This window comes from Anabas testudineus, chromosome 1, assembly GCF_900324465.2.
Source record: "Anabas testudineus chromosome 1, fAnaTes1.2, whole genome shotgun sequence".
Taxonomy (NCBI): Eukaryota; Metazoa; Chordata; class Actinopteri; order Anabantiformes; family Anabantidae; genus Anabas; species Anabas testudineus.
In genome coordinates, this window is record NC_046610.1 from 7,245,517 (window position 1) to 7,259,628 (window position 14,112).

At 40.9% G+C, this 14,112-nt stretch overlaps 1 protein-coding gene across 10 annotated transcripts in view; it reads right to left on the reverse strand.

Moving 5' to 3' along the window:
* Positions 1–2,193: 2,193 nt before the first annotated feature.
* Positions 2,194–14,112, reverse strand: part of sorbs2a (sorbin and SH3 domain containing 2a) — a 51,489-nt gene continuing 39,570 nt past the window's right edge. For 7 of the 10 annotated variants that reach the window (XM_026359760.1, XM_026359759.1, XM_026359758.1 and 4 more), the window contains 13 exons: positions 13,950–13,999; positions 12,985–13,160; positions 9,818–9,897; positions 9,539–9,636; positions 8,992–9,106; positions 8,776–8,904; positions 8,445–8,639; positions 7,070–8,080; positions 6,173–6,670; positions 5,260–5,343; positions 4,941–4,978; positions 4,692–4,798; positions 2,194–3,929 (listed from right to left, as the gene is read on the reverse strand). In XM_026359760.1, coding sequence (XP_026215545.1) covers positions 3,868–3,929; positions 4,692–4,798; positions 4,941–4,978; positions 5,260–5,343; positions 6,173–6,670; positions 7,070–8,080; positions 8,445–8,639; positions 8,776–8,904; positions 8,992–9,106; positions 9,539–9,636; positions 9,818–9,897; positions 12,985–13,160; positions 13,950–13,999 — 2,643 coding nt within the window. In that variant the 3' untranslated portion in view covers positions 2,194–3,867. The remainder of the gene's footprint in view (positions 3,930–4,691; positions 4,799–4,940; positions 4,979–5,259; positions 5,344–6,172; positions 6,671–7,069; positions 8,081–8,444; positions 8,640–8,775; positions 8,905–8,991; positions 9,107–9,538; positions 9,637–9,817; positions 9,898–12,984; positions 13,161–13,949; positions 14,000–14,112) is intronic. The other 3 variants (XM_026359763.1, XM_026359764.1, XM_026359768.1) reach the window with 3 other exon arrangements.

Below are 14,112 nucleotides of genomic sequence, written 5' to 3' on the forward strand. Positions count from 1 at the left end.
TTTTTAAACACTGATTCATTCACACCAGCTCAGGGTGGCTTTCTCGAATCATTACATACAGCACCATGTCCAAAAAACACCAAATGGGATTTATGTGGATACTAGAAAACTATGTCAACAAACTGTGAGTAAGGCATATTACTCACAGTGAGAATCTCTCTCTCTCTGTGTGTGTGTGACATAACAACTGAGCCTGAGTTAACTGTGCATATTCATTCTGTAATAAAACAACAGCAGGAACACATACAGTCCCCATGTACTTTTACTGGATAAACCTATAAAAGAGACATGCTGTCATCGTTCATGGGTCATTTTTAACCTAAACCTAAAGTAAAACTAACATAAAATAGAAGTACTGCAGTACATAAAAAATTTAATTAAGTACAATACTACTACTATACTACTAAATGATTAAATGAATGACCTGGGAATTCATCTTCCCCTCAAACACTGCATGGCCAGGCCCTGATGTATCAAAGCAGGTCCAAATCATGATGTTTCCTCCACCATACCATAGAATTGGGATGATGTTTTCACGATGATATGCAGTGTCCTTTTTGCGCCAGATATAGTGCTGCGTGGTCTTTCCAAATAGTTCAACCTTAAATCAAAACATTTTGCCAATACTCAAACTTCAGGCGTGCAGCATTGTTCTTTTTAGTAATCAGCAGTCTCTTTTGTGGTGTCCTGCCATAGACACTCTGTTTGTCCAATGTTTAACCCTTTAACACTTTGTAACCCTTTCCAGCTTTTTGTAAATCAACATTTGTTGATTGTAGGTTCTCTGAAAGCTCCATTTGGCGAAGCATGGCACAGTGTGTTCTCCTTGTGTCGAGCAAACTCAAGTCAGTTGAAGTAGCTCTAGTCCACACCTCCAAACTAATTTTCTTAACTTATGCTTATACCTTACTGCAATTAGGTTTTTTGAGGTCATAATTCACATACAGTTTTTATGGTTGTTCTCAATAAAGACATAAAAGATCAGAATTTGTTTTGTGTTTTAGGCACATTGTATTTGTTAATACTCTTGACTTAGATGAAGATCTGATAACATTTTATTTAAATTATTGCAGAAAACCATGAAATTCACATACTTTTCATTGCCACTGTACCGGTGCAATTCCTGGACAAACTACTGTGCCAAAAGTTTTAAAAACGGACTTACTAATTATCTACAAAATATTTATTTTAGACCTTTTTTTTTTTAATTAGACAGCAGTAAGTAACTGACTTCAGGAAGACAGCCTGAGTACTGAGAGATGTACTTTTTCATGGATTTGTTGATTTCGCTAAATAACTGAAGGTCACTAAAAACAACACTTTCAGCTTGTCTCAGTTTGCCCTTAATACTACAATATGACACTTAGCATGATACTCAAAGTAAATCCAATCTTCTCAAATAATTTAGAGTCTTTTAGAGTTTCAAAGAGTCCAGATCAAAGAATTCTGTTCACACATTCTGAACCACCACCACCACCACCACCACCACCAGTTGATGTGGAACTGTGTGAATTAGAGGGAAATAGATGTTCATACCTCGCATTCCTTTTCACTCATCAACAAACTTCTCTGTTACGATAAAAAAAAAAAAAAAAAGGAAATACTTCATCTACCAACTAGATTTTATTAGCAACACAGGCCCATAAAATCATCCAACATATGCTAAGATATTGTAGAAACGCTTAGGTCCAAGAGTGTGCATCGACTTTGATATTAACATGAACAACATAGAAGATTTACATTTTCATTACATGTATAAATATATCAGGAGTCAAATTCATGTCTTCGGTCCAAATCTGTCTCTACAGTTGTATCAAAGGCAGACTAGAGGTTCAATGACTGATTCAACACTGTAGAGTTTGTGCGCACACTTTCCTGATGTTTTCTAGACTACATATGCATAAATTATTCTAATTTTTTTGCATCACAGAAAAGGTTTACACAAACATGGCTATTAGTGAGTTGGCTATAAGGCAGCAATCACCAACTCTGTGCGATCTACCTACAGTAACTTCAGTTTAAATATGTCACTGACTCTTAAAACAACAATGGAGAAAACAAGACCACGTGCTACGACACACAGCTTTCAAATAAGTTGGGGGGTGTGTGTGTGTGTGTGTGTGTGTGTGTGTGGGGGGGGGGTTAGCACCACTGATGATAAAAAAAGTGAAGAAAGAAGGAGCGGAAACCAAATATGATGGTGAGTGAGAAAAAGCTGACTTTATAAAGCAAGTAGATGTTGGCCACTTTACAGCTCTCATACAAAAAGCTTACAAAAACACTGGACACACACAAACAAACGTGATCTCACACCAGCTGAAACAGTCGATGGCGGGGGTGACAGTGAAGGACAATGATTGATAAAACAAAATATATATTTTAAGGTGCTTTAGCAATAGTTTTGTTGTCAGTGTCCATCCATTGTGAGATATATCTGAGAACAGGAGAAAATATAAAACACAGATTCACTGAAGCCAAGATAATTTTGAGATTAACAGTGACACGCGACCCATTCACTCCGACAACAGGGTTAAAATGTTCAACCAAAGTCTAGTGAAAACTGGTTACATGATGTTTCTGATACAATGAAATCTCATCCATGTATTCAACTTAAATAAATTCAACACAAATACATGACACTAACAATTCGTTACAGCCTATTAACTGTCATGCTAGTTGAAGTTGTCACTCTCAGAACTGGAAAATGATACTTGACAACAAAAAACAATCCCTCAAATGTGTGTTTGCGGCTATTAAAACATATTAGAAAAGCAATGTGCTGTTCCATTCTTTCTAAACGATCTTATAATTTCACCAGCTCGTTTCCTCTAATAAAAACAATTCCTAAAAGGTTGGCAATCTTTTTGCACACACTTTTCCAAGCATGATAAATATCCCATAATCTGAGTCCCCTGGGATAGTAAGTGTGTACAATCCTGAACTAAAATAAAACAAACCCAAAACTGTGTTAAGATTTTGTTAAAGTGCATGAATCCTACTGTGAAGATGAAAAGAGAAATTGAAATGTTTCGTGATTTTTAATCTTACACTTTAAATATTGGGTTTAAACAGCAAGTACAACAGTGTCAATGACATTTGTTCCACTTTTTTCAATCGCCAATATTTGAAATAATTGCTTGATTGTGATTAATAATATTCCCAAATTCACATCCAGCAATTAATACCTTGAGTTACACATAACATTGATACATGCACAATCTTTTCCATATGTACTATCACTGTGGGAAGTAACCTCCTTTTTACCTGTCACGGTGATGCCACATGTTAGCTGCATGGCTGCAATCCCTACAACATAGTTCATATGACAGACCTGCTGACTGAATACTGTTTTTACAACACTCTTTGCACTAAATGTCTTTGGGCACGTTTGTAATAGAACACTGACATCAAATGTATCAAGTGTTTTTAAACTTGAGATGCTACAGGAAAATAAAAAAAGTGACAGTGTTGATCTTGCTGCTCTTTAACAAGAAAGAAAAAGCTTTACTGTTTTACACTGTTCACTATCAATGAGTGTCTGCAAAGTTCCTTCAATATTCCTTCCATCAATGTCAAAAGTTAAAGGTCACTCATTGGAGCACAAAGTTTGAGTTCTCCATGATAGAAAAATAAGGATAAAAAGATAAAAAACAACATTATTTTATAGAAGTCTTCCATTAAAGATGGCTAGTTAGAGCTAAATGTTCTGTCTGTGTGAAGCTGACGAGCCACACATACACACAAATACATGTGCGGCAGGTCTCTGTTGACCACTGCTGGGAGGTGGTGTCCTGCGGGTGCTGTGCTGAGGGCGATGAACGTGTCACAGAAAGGGCCCGGGGGGAGGGGGGAGGGAGTCTGGAATCATTATAGCCCCTTCACGTAGTTTCCTGGGAAAGTTCCAAACAACTTGCTCCTTCGAGAGGTCCCTTCAGAAACAAGGAGAGATAAAATTAGATTGTCAGAGCTTGAAACACTGGCTGAAACTTGGCAGTAGCTGTTATTATCACTATTCTATCTCAGTGCAGTCTGGAAATCAGTCTGGAGATTAAACTCTGAACTGAACAACTGAAACACCAAAACATTTTTTTAGGCACACTTTTCCATAAAAGAATGTAAAGGTTAACATAACAAAGATAAGACTGAAATTGTACTTAGCTGTGTCTTAGAAGAAAGTTTAACACAAGACAAACATAATACTGGCTATACACTGTATGTGGTGGCACCACACTGCCATCTAGTGGCTCACGTTTGCAAACAGTCAAATGCTTCCATTATAAGCCTTGTAGATAATTTTACCAGTTCTGTAAGAGTATATCATCTTTTATATAACAATGTAAAAATAATCCATTATGTTCTGTCCTATATTTAATATGTTACCCATTCAAAAGTGCATAGGTATCAAAAGTATTAATTTCATAAACATAGAGACCCTATAATTTACATTATGTATTAACAAAAATAATAATTATTGGATTGTTACTTCCAGTTCAACAGTATGTTGTTTGGTGGTTCTCAATAAACAGGCCCCTTGTAGCCAGATAAATCTGAAGGGTCATGTAATAAATACAGGGGAAAGTAATAAAACACAGGTATGTTGTTTGTATTTTGTGTTTTTATGTGTTTAGTATTTAGTGATGAACAACCTCTCAGTCTTTACATGTCTGAGTTGATATTTTCTCTCCTCTTACCAACAAACCAGCCATCATCACACTTCTCCATCACGTCAACAATATCACCCTCCCTTAGCTCCAGTTCATCCTCGTTGCGCGGTATGTAGTTGTACAGGGCTTGGTACCTGTGTTAGAAATAACAACTGTGATCCGATGTCCTTGTTATGTTGCACTAAAAATACTTCCTTCTCCATATTCTTTGATAACACAGATCTGTTTACATATCATGCACATAAAGCCATATTAATGACATTTAGTATAACTTACGGGTCTCCTCCTCCATGGAGTGCGTCCTGTACCAATCGCTGAGTTAGAGGAAGAGAGAGAAACAGACAATTACTGCAAGTTAATGTAGTTTTTGTTGGGCAAGGTTTGAGGAGGCTAAATGGAAACTTTTTATAATGTCCTTACTCAGAGATACTACAGTTTCTCTTCTCTCACGATGAAAATTACAATATCCTTAGAAAACCGTCATACTTTAGCATGCATGTTACAGAACGTGGTGATCAGTCATCAATAACATATCTAAAAGTTTCCTTTCTTCACAGAGTCAAGAGCATGGTTGAATGAAGACATGCCCCCCTACCCTTCGACCTCTAATGGGTGACAGATAGGATCTCCGGCACAAGATGGGGCTACGAGGAGGTTTACCACCAACAACTGGATCCTGCTTAACAGGCAGAAAGACCAGAAGCAACACACCTATAATCTTTAACAGTAACTAAGTCAGCAACCTTCACTAAGAGATGAATACAAAAACTGATGGCCATTGACATGCTGTTAGTGGTCAACCAACCTAACTTTGATGGTAGCTGATTAATTGGACCTATGTTTGACATTTCTAATTAATCGCACCATAAATTTGGGGAATATGGCACAGAATTAACAGGAACAGTAGTGAATCACCTCTGTTTATTTGGTAGAAGACATAACTAGGCTGTGTAATTGAGCTTAGTTTTCAATTACTTGTGGACATGTTTAAAAAGTTAGAAGACTTTAAAGGCATTGCATAAGCAGCATTTCAGGGTGTGGTGTGGAGGCACTGAGATATTTCTGGGACAATATACCATCCAACACAAGTATATATTATGACAGGCCTACATATCAGCATCATATATCCGCCAACAGCTTTACGACTCTCTAAAGAATGGTACTGGCCATTGAAAAACCCACTTGGTCGACCGTTACATTACATGCTGTAAATCATATTTCAGCAACATGCCAATGAAAATCCTTCTAGACATACCACAGTAACACCAACCAGAACAACACACACTAATTCCAAAAATGTTAATGTCCACTGAACGTTAGTTTAACATATACCATACCAAATACCTTTAATTTTGATTAATCATTTAGTCTGTATTCAGCCTGTAAGAATGCCAGTATTATTTCTTAGAGGAGAAGTGTATCATCACATGGGTTCTTGTAACAGCCCTTGGTACAACAAACAATCAATGTAACAAACCAATGCAAACATCTCCACATTCCAGCTTTACCTTCTTCTTGGGAGACCTACATCCTTGATGTGGTACAGTGGGGGGAGTGGGAGGAGAGCGTGGAGTAGCAAGTGGGGGAGAATCGGGTTTAGGGGGAGATAGGGCAGGTACGGGAATAGGTGACCCCGACTCAGCGCAGGGTGTGACCGGATGAGAAACACAGGGAGAGCTTGAGGGTTGAGAGACAGAAAGCTTTGAGGAAATGTTTGGAAAGGAGTGAGTGGCTTGGAGGAGAGGTGGTGAGACAGGTGGAGAAGGAGAGACTGGAGGTATGGGTGATGCTGAAAGCTGAGGAAGAGATGGGGGCCGAGAAGAGACAGGTGGAGAGAGAGAGATGGTGTCACAATCATGTTGTTGTGAGCGAGAGAAAGAAGAAGTAGAAGGCGAAACAAAAGCAGAGGAAGAGGGTGGTAATGAGGTCGGAGGTGGTGGTGGCATGGAGGGTGAGGAGAGGCCAGCGTGAGAAAGCTGTGTCACAGGGGAAAGAGAGACACCAGCCTATGGATGCAATGACACACACATTAATACTGAGGCTAAATCACAGGAACTTTAAAAATGTTTTGAGCGTTTTGCTATTTATTTATGTATTTTTCTAAACCCCAGAAAGGATTTGGAGGAAAGATTCTATTATAAACTCAGTCTCTCATCTCATCAAAAACTAGAAGCATTTGTTTCCATGGTTATTAATAGATGGCTTAATTGAGCCGCTATTTCTGTGTACATTAATATCCTTTGTCTTAGTAACTCTAATTGATTGTCTTGTCTTTTTGGCTAAACTTTTGCGAGATAATGCTAGAATCTGTTTTTTAAGTATCTCAATTATTTTCCCCAGTGTCCCTTCTGGGGCCCTGTGTTATCCACACACTCAATAGATGCAGAACTCACACCATGCTCTACCTGTGGGCTCAGTCTTTCATTTATAACTCTAACATCTTCCTCTTTGCCTTCAAGAGCGTCATCGTCTTCCTCAATGAACAACTCAGTATATCCCATCTCCTTAACCAAGGGTGGTCTTTCAGATTCAATTGGTTCAACATCATTCACAGCCTTTGACTGACCTCCCCAGGTGATGAAAAGTGGCTCCATTGTCACAGGCTTGTGAAACTGCACATCTAACCAAACACTGCCTGCTGATTCACTAGCTGGAGTGGCTGCTGGCTGATGGGATTGTTCTGTGTTTAACTTACACCACCTGCTCTTGGATTCAGTGGTTAGGGTAGATGTTGAGGAATCTTTTAGAGATAATCTGGTAGATTCAACAACATGTGTACTGGGAGAACCATCCAGGACCATAGATAGCAACTCATCATAAGGGTCTTCTAGTTGCAGCTGAACATCAGGGGCTTTGCTACCTTTGCTAACTTGCACAGTGGATTTGTGATGATGTGGAATTTGTGTGGATGACTTTTGTGGCTCAGGAGATGTGCATGACAAAACTTTTGGCTTAGCAATGTGTGACATTTTGGCAGTTTCAGTGAACCCTCTGCTTCTGTTGTACTGGAGAAGCGAATCGGGCATTGGAGAAATTGATGAAGAATGAGGGTCAGGAGGAGGAGGAGGAGGCGGAAGAGGGGGCTGAGTGATAGGCAGAACAACTGGGGTGTGACCTAAACTGAGTGTCCTGTCTTTAAAAGGTGGAGTTCTGGAAATGGTTTCTCTTTGTGATGGCGCAGGTGAGGGTATCTTAGGCGCCTGAGCTCTTGGGAAAGATGCAAGGTCAATTGGAAGAGGAGGAGGTGTGGGAGGTATAGGGGTAGTAGTGAGGGAGTGAGCTGGAGTGAACGATGATGAGTCCATTGTGAGGGACAGCCACTCGTTGGTGATAGCTTGTAGGTCAAGCCTCGTCAACGAGGGGTGGGATGAGGGAAGGTCACAGATGGTGGAGGATGGAGGTAGATGGTAGAAAGACTCCATGAAGACAAAGTGAAGAGGAAGGAACAGAGTGTGATTTTTAAAACTGACAGAGAAGACAGAAATAAACAGTGAGAGTGTGAAGATGTATACACGCCCATATGCAGATGATGCAGCTACTTATTTTTCGAATATACACTTACATAACAATTGCCCGAGACTGGACATTTTTTACATTATGTTTATGTTAGAGGTTGTAAAACATTTCTTTGTACTAATAATGTTTGGTGATGGAATCAATCAGTTATTTATTAAGAAGCTCAATATGTTTTGTTTTAAATTTAAACCTAATTTCAGATGGAAAAATTTCTACCTTTCTTGTTTTGGTTGTATGTATTTCATACTGTAGTGATTCCCTTACCTTGACAGGTGTTGCGCTTGGTGTCCTGTTGCCAGGGTAGGCATGTGGATCTATGTGATGGGTGGAGCTTTTAGACGGGGAGCGCTTGACAATGTCAACGTAGGACACAGGAAAGATGCCCTGTTTGTTTGTGTCAGGGATTTTGCCTTCATACCAGTTCTGATCCACCTGCCTTATCACAATGATCTTCTCACCCTACACACACAGAAACACACACATATACTGCAAATATCAAACAACTGCCTGGTTTTCTGCTTTAAACTGAAGAACTACACTGTCAGAATCTACACCACACTACAATAAGGTGGATTTAGCAGTGTCAACAGGCTACCTTTCTGAGAGACAACTCCACGTTTGTATCAGCATTGAAGTTGTAGCGTGCCACTGCCTCTCCAATCTCTCTGACATGTGCTGGCGGTGGAGGACGAATCGGGTGCTGTTTCTCTGAGGACGGCATTTTCTGTGTGTGTGTGAGCAAGTGTGTGAATACAAAAAGATGCACTTGCACACATACAGATCAAACATACAGATTCATGTATTAGTTTACCTCCACATATGATATGGGGAATATCCCCACCCGTCCACGGTGCTCTCCTTCATACCAGTTGTTGTCTATCTGCCTGATAATGTTGACTGCATCACCCTTTTTAAATGTCAGTTCCCTGTAACACAGTCATATCTTTAAAGCATTTCAGCATGCATCACTGATCCATTGCATAGATGTTAAGGAAGGCATGAACCGAACAAGACACCAACGCTTCTGCCAGCACAGGCCATCTCATATAAATGGCATCATGTGCAGAATGTCAATATGTCAGCCAATAAAGCATAACAAAGTGAGATCCAGCACAGCAGAAATTAGCCAAACTCATGCACACATTTAAAATCAGGTTAAGCCATCCAAGTGTGGTTGTAAGACATGACATCAAAGTTGCCTTAAAAAGAAAAAAGAAACTATGCAACAAATATTTAACAAGCTGAAAAAACAAAAACAAAAAAATGTTTAAAGCGGAAAATTGAAATGTAAAATGTTCAGTTAGACAATTATGCTTTAAAAGTTCTTTGTGTGCATTCTGCAGCTTTACTATACTCACTTAGGTGTTTGTGCCTTAAAATCATAAATGGCTCTTGCAGGCTGTTTCTGATGAAGGAGAGAAAACAGAATAAGTTGTGTCATCTGTTTATGGGAGACCTACAAAATGAGAGTGAGAGGAAAGAAAGCCAGCAAGCATTACCAGGTATAACATAAAAAACAGCTTTTGAATGTTTGTGATGAATTTTGATTGTGCAGTGGTGACAACTGAAGACAAACATATTAGCTCTTTCTGTCTCTATACAGATGACTGTTGGTGAAAATATTTTAAATATTATACCTCTCTGTCAGGAGTAGGTCTTCTACTCTGGGGTGTGTGGCGACCATCTATGGTGGAATAACTCCTCGAGACATCCTGGTCTGTGATTTGTAGAGACACATGACAAAGATTACAGGAATACCATAGTAATCACGTTGACGCCACATGCACCTTTACAATACAAAAAACGTGCTTTGGGAAGGTAGTGAATGGTAATGTGATGGAGCCATTCCAACAGGTAAATGAGGGAATGAAAGCTTGGCTCAAAAACAGATGTGTTTTATTTCCATTTCATAGGAAAAACAAAGTAAAATGACTTTTTTCACCGTATGACACAAAGAGACACGTGAGTGAAACGAAGGGGAAATACAACTCAAGATACAAAATATGATAAAACCATTTACAAACATACAAGGGAAAGAAAATGTTCCTGGGGCAATAATATCCATAAATCTATCTGCAAAACAGACAAATAATACAACCAAAATGATACTCAAATTAAAAATCAACAAAGGGATATTAACATTTTCTCCAACCAGGGCATTATACTGTAAATTCTCAAATAGTTGCATTTATTACTATAAGAAATAATCCTGTTTTCAAATTGTTCATACTTGTATTTTGTTTAGTTCAGCATAAGGTTCTGCCAAAGAAACATGTCCTAAATATGCTTCAAATGAAGTCTTTGAGCAGCTCAAGCAGCATAATCCCCCACTATTTCCTAGCAGACCTTTAATTTGAAATATTAGCAGAATGTTTCACTGATTTGAAGAATTATGCTAAACCAAAGAAATATATTTTTACTTGAGAATTTACAGCAAACAATTACTGAATGCAATAGAAATACACAGAAAAGCAGAGGATGTACTGGTTTTGCAACGAAGGGAATATGGCAATGAGTGCAGGAAATACTGAAAAATAAAGGTAAATGTATTTGGATGCATATTTTACCTATGCATTATGTGCCTTAGTGAAGAAAAAAAAAATAGTAGGTATGACTGGCTACATGAAAAAGTGTATGTGCATAATTGAGGTGTAACATGTGTATCATCTCCACCTGAATAAGAGAGACCATTTCCGTTGCCCTGATCCTCTCCATATTCATTATTGTTTGAGTTGTCTGAGTGGCGTCCGTAACAGGCACTAATTGGTGACTGTAGTTGCGGTGACTGTAACCGTGGTGTGGAGGGATCCCCTCTATATGTGGCATAGTCAGTGAGGCTCCCATCTGGGTACAAAGATGCAGAGGAGTGACCCCCTTGCCAGCATCCCCTCCTCCCCCGCAGTGAAGAGCTTCGTTCAGGCACATTTGGCAGCAGTTCGGCCAGTATTCTCCTCAGGATGCTATCATCTGGTGCCCTAGTGCCTCTGTGGCCTCTCTCTGCTTGAATGTGCTCATATATATCTCTCAGGGCTGCATCTAGTGCTTCATATATAGCCTGTTTAGACTTGGGTCTGCTACCATGACCTCCGCCACCACTGCTTCTCCTAGAGGTAGGTGGTGAGCCCTTTTTCCTGCGGAAAGGCACTGGACTGACCAGAAAGGCCAGCTTGGACATCGCTTGCTGGGACTGCGAATTCTGGATTTGGGAATGACTGCTGCGGCTCTGCTGTGAAGGTCTCTGGTGCTCCTGGCGAGCTCGTTCTCTCTCATGGCGAAGCATTGTTGTGAAACGGGTATAAGAGGCTGGGCAGCGGCCTTTGCAAGTGCTGATGAGGTGTCGATGTTGGTAGCCCTGGCTCTGGCCTACACTTTGGTGACCAGGGTGGTGGTGGTGATGGTGGTGGTGATGACGCAGGTGGTGATGGTGGAGGGTGGAAGAGCCAAACAAGCTCTCAGAGGAGGTTAGTGAACAGTGGTCAAAGTCACTCTCACTGCAAAATGAAGAGCCCTCCACCTGGATAAAATCACTGAGGTCTGACGCAACAGCATCTTGTTCACTATCAGAGTAGTCTGGGTTCACCTGTCGACCTTGAGGAACAGGAGGGGCAGGAAAGGACAGCCCACGGCTGGGCTCTGGTCCAACACGAGGCTGACCCTCTGGTGGGCTACGAGGTCGATGTAAGTGATCCATGGTGTGAGGTACCGCTCCACTATTGCCATTGTTATCTTCCTCTAGTAACGATTCTATAGAAAAGCGGCGTTTTGGAAAACTGGGGGTTCCACCACCACCACTACTAGCCCGAGATGATGAGCCACCTGGTGTGTTAGTGCCAGAAGGCACCTCACTGTCACCCAAATTAGGCATGGATTTCGACTTCTGAATAAGGCGCTCATATTCAGAAATGCGGTTTGGCACCATATCGCGTGGCACCTCCACACCCCAAGAAGGTGTCCAAGGAGAAAGGTGATGCCGATGCAAGTGAGGTTGGCGCTCTAGTTCAAGGATGCGAGCACGGACGGAGCGTATAACTTCAGATGGAATGAGCTGAGCTCTGTCAATGTGATGCATTTTACGATAGAGCTGGAGAAAGCCTGGCGAATCATGTGCCCGACGTCGGTGGAGTCGTGGCAAAGAGCGGCTAGAGGTGGATCCAGTTGAACCTGAGGGATTCCCATCACATACCAGTGACCCAGCACTTTCTGAGCGGGTGGCTTGGCGTCCACCTGAGCCAGAATGCCCATCGTTTAGTAAGTCATCACAGCTGCGTGACTTGAGCTTGGCAGGAGAGGGTGGCACCTCCTCTGCACTGCTCCATGTCTCACCATCCTGGTGTTTTGCCTGCCAACCATTTTTACAACAGATAGACTGCTTTGAGGAGGAGCTGTCTTCCTGGCTGGCATCTTCATTGCAATGGATAGAGTCAGAGGGGACAGGGGGCACATAGGGGGGCTGATAAGGACCTGAGAAGGTCAAAGCGTTTGAATACATGTTGCATGCGTCCCCACCTTTTAGATGTCCAATAGAAAGCAGCGTGGTAAGAGAAAAGAAGGAGGAAAGCAGGTTAAGCAAAAATATGCAGCAAAAAGTGGAAGAGATGGGGAGAAGGAGAATAATTAGGAGAGAAAATAAGATGTTCTTCCTCCAACACCAGTCAAGGAAACACATGAGCACACCAGAAAAAAACAAAAAAATCCAATATACTACAGTACCGTACACACTGGAGGGAAAAAAAGGAAAAAGACTAAAACAAAGACAGAAAAAGTATCAGGTGAAAGGGAGATGTTTGGGTTCACATGCACATACCTTTGACTCTGGAAGGTGACGAAGGTGAGGAACGAATGACAGGTTTTTTTAGGCTGCTGCTGGGTCTGTAGGCTTCCACTGGTTTAGGGGAAGCTGCAGCTCTGCTCTGGGACTGAAGGTTCACTTGGGAACTTGACGGCTCAGACTTCCTTCTCTTTCTGTAGTCGCTGGCGGCACTGCAACAGAGTCAGATATCAGCAATACAAATGTCTTATCAGTACATTGTATTTACCATATTTCCTGTATCGGCTGTACAAATGAAATATCTTAAATTATGAGCAAATTAACAATTTTTCACATCACTAATCGCCCCTGTGAACTATGTGAAAACAGCATAGACCATTTTTAACTTATTTCTACTTTGCTTATATTCCAAAGAGTGGGGAACAAAAACGTTTTTCACATTAATAATTGTGGGCATAATGAAAACCTTGAATGCACTTCTAAGTATGTCCAAGCTCCTTCTTAACTTTTCTTGTTTAAAATGAATAAAAACCTATGGCCTTTCTATTCAAAGGAAACACACTGAATGTCACTTACATGAATTACATGCCCTATTCATCACATCCCATTTCTGCCCTTTCTGTTCACCAAGGAAAATGCGACTGAATAAGCAGGCCATTGGTGAAAGGGAGTAGGACAACGGGAGGGAAAGGGGGGTTGAGGGAAGGATAAGAGGTGAATGCTAGAATCAATACATTTGCTGCGTTAATTTATTCTGGCTCAGTAAGTGGCTGGGAGATGCAAAGCACTCTGCATTTAGTAGCAAAAGCAAATAAAGACTAAAAGTAATCCTTGTAAATCATCATTAATAACATATCAGATTCTATTTGCACCAGAAATCGGGCAAGACAGAGCAGAATTTTGATTCTGTGCCGAATCACAATAAGGACCACTGCTGTTCTGAGAGGATGGGGGAGGGGGATAGGGGCAATGCAGAGGAAAATAAAAGAAACAGAGGTTACCTTGCAGGGCGCTCTGGAGTCTTGTCTGCAGGAACGATGTGCAGGGATGTCTGAAACAGGGCAGAAAACAAGAGAGAAAAGTGAGCTCTACAAGAACAAAGGCTCGAGGCAGAGCAGTTCACAATGCACAGCCTGCGTGCGGTTGTCGCTGTGCCACACTTAA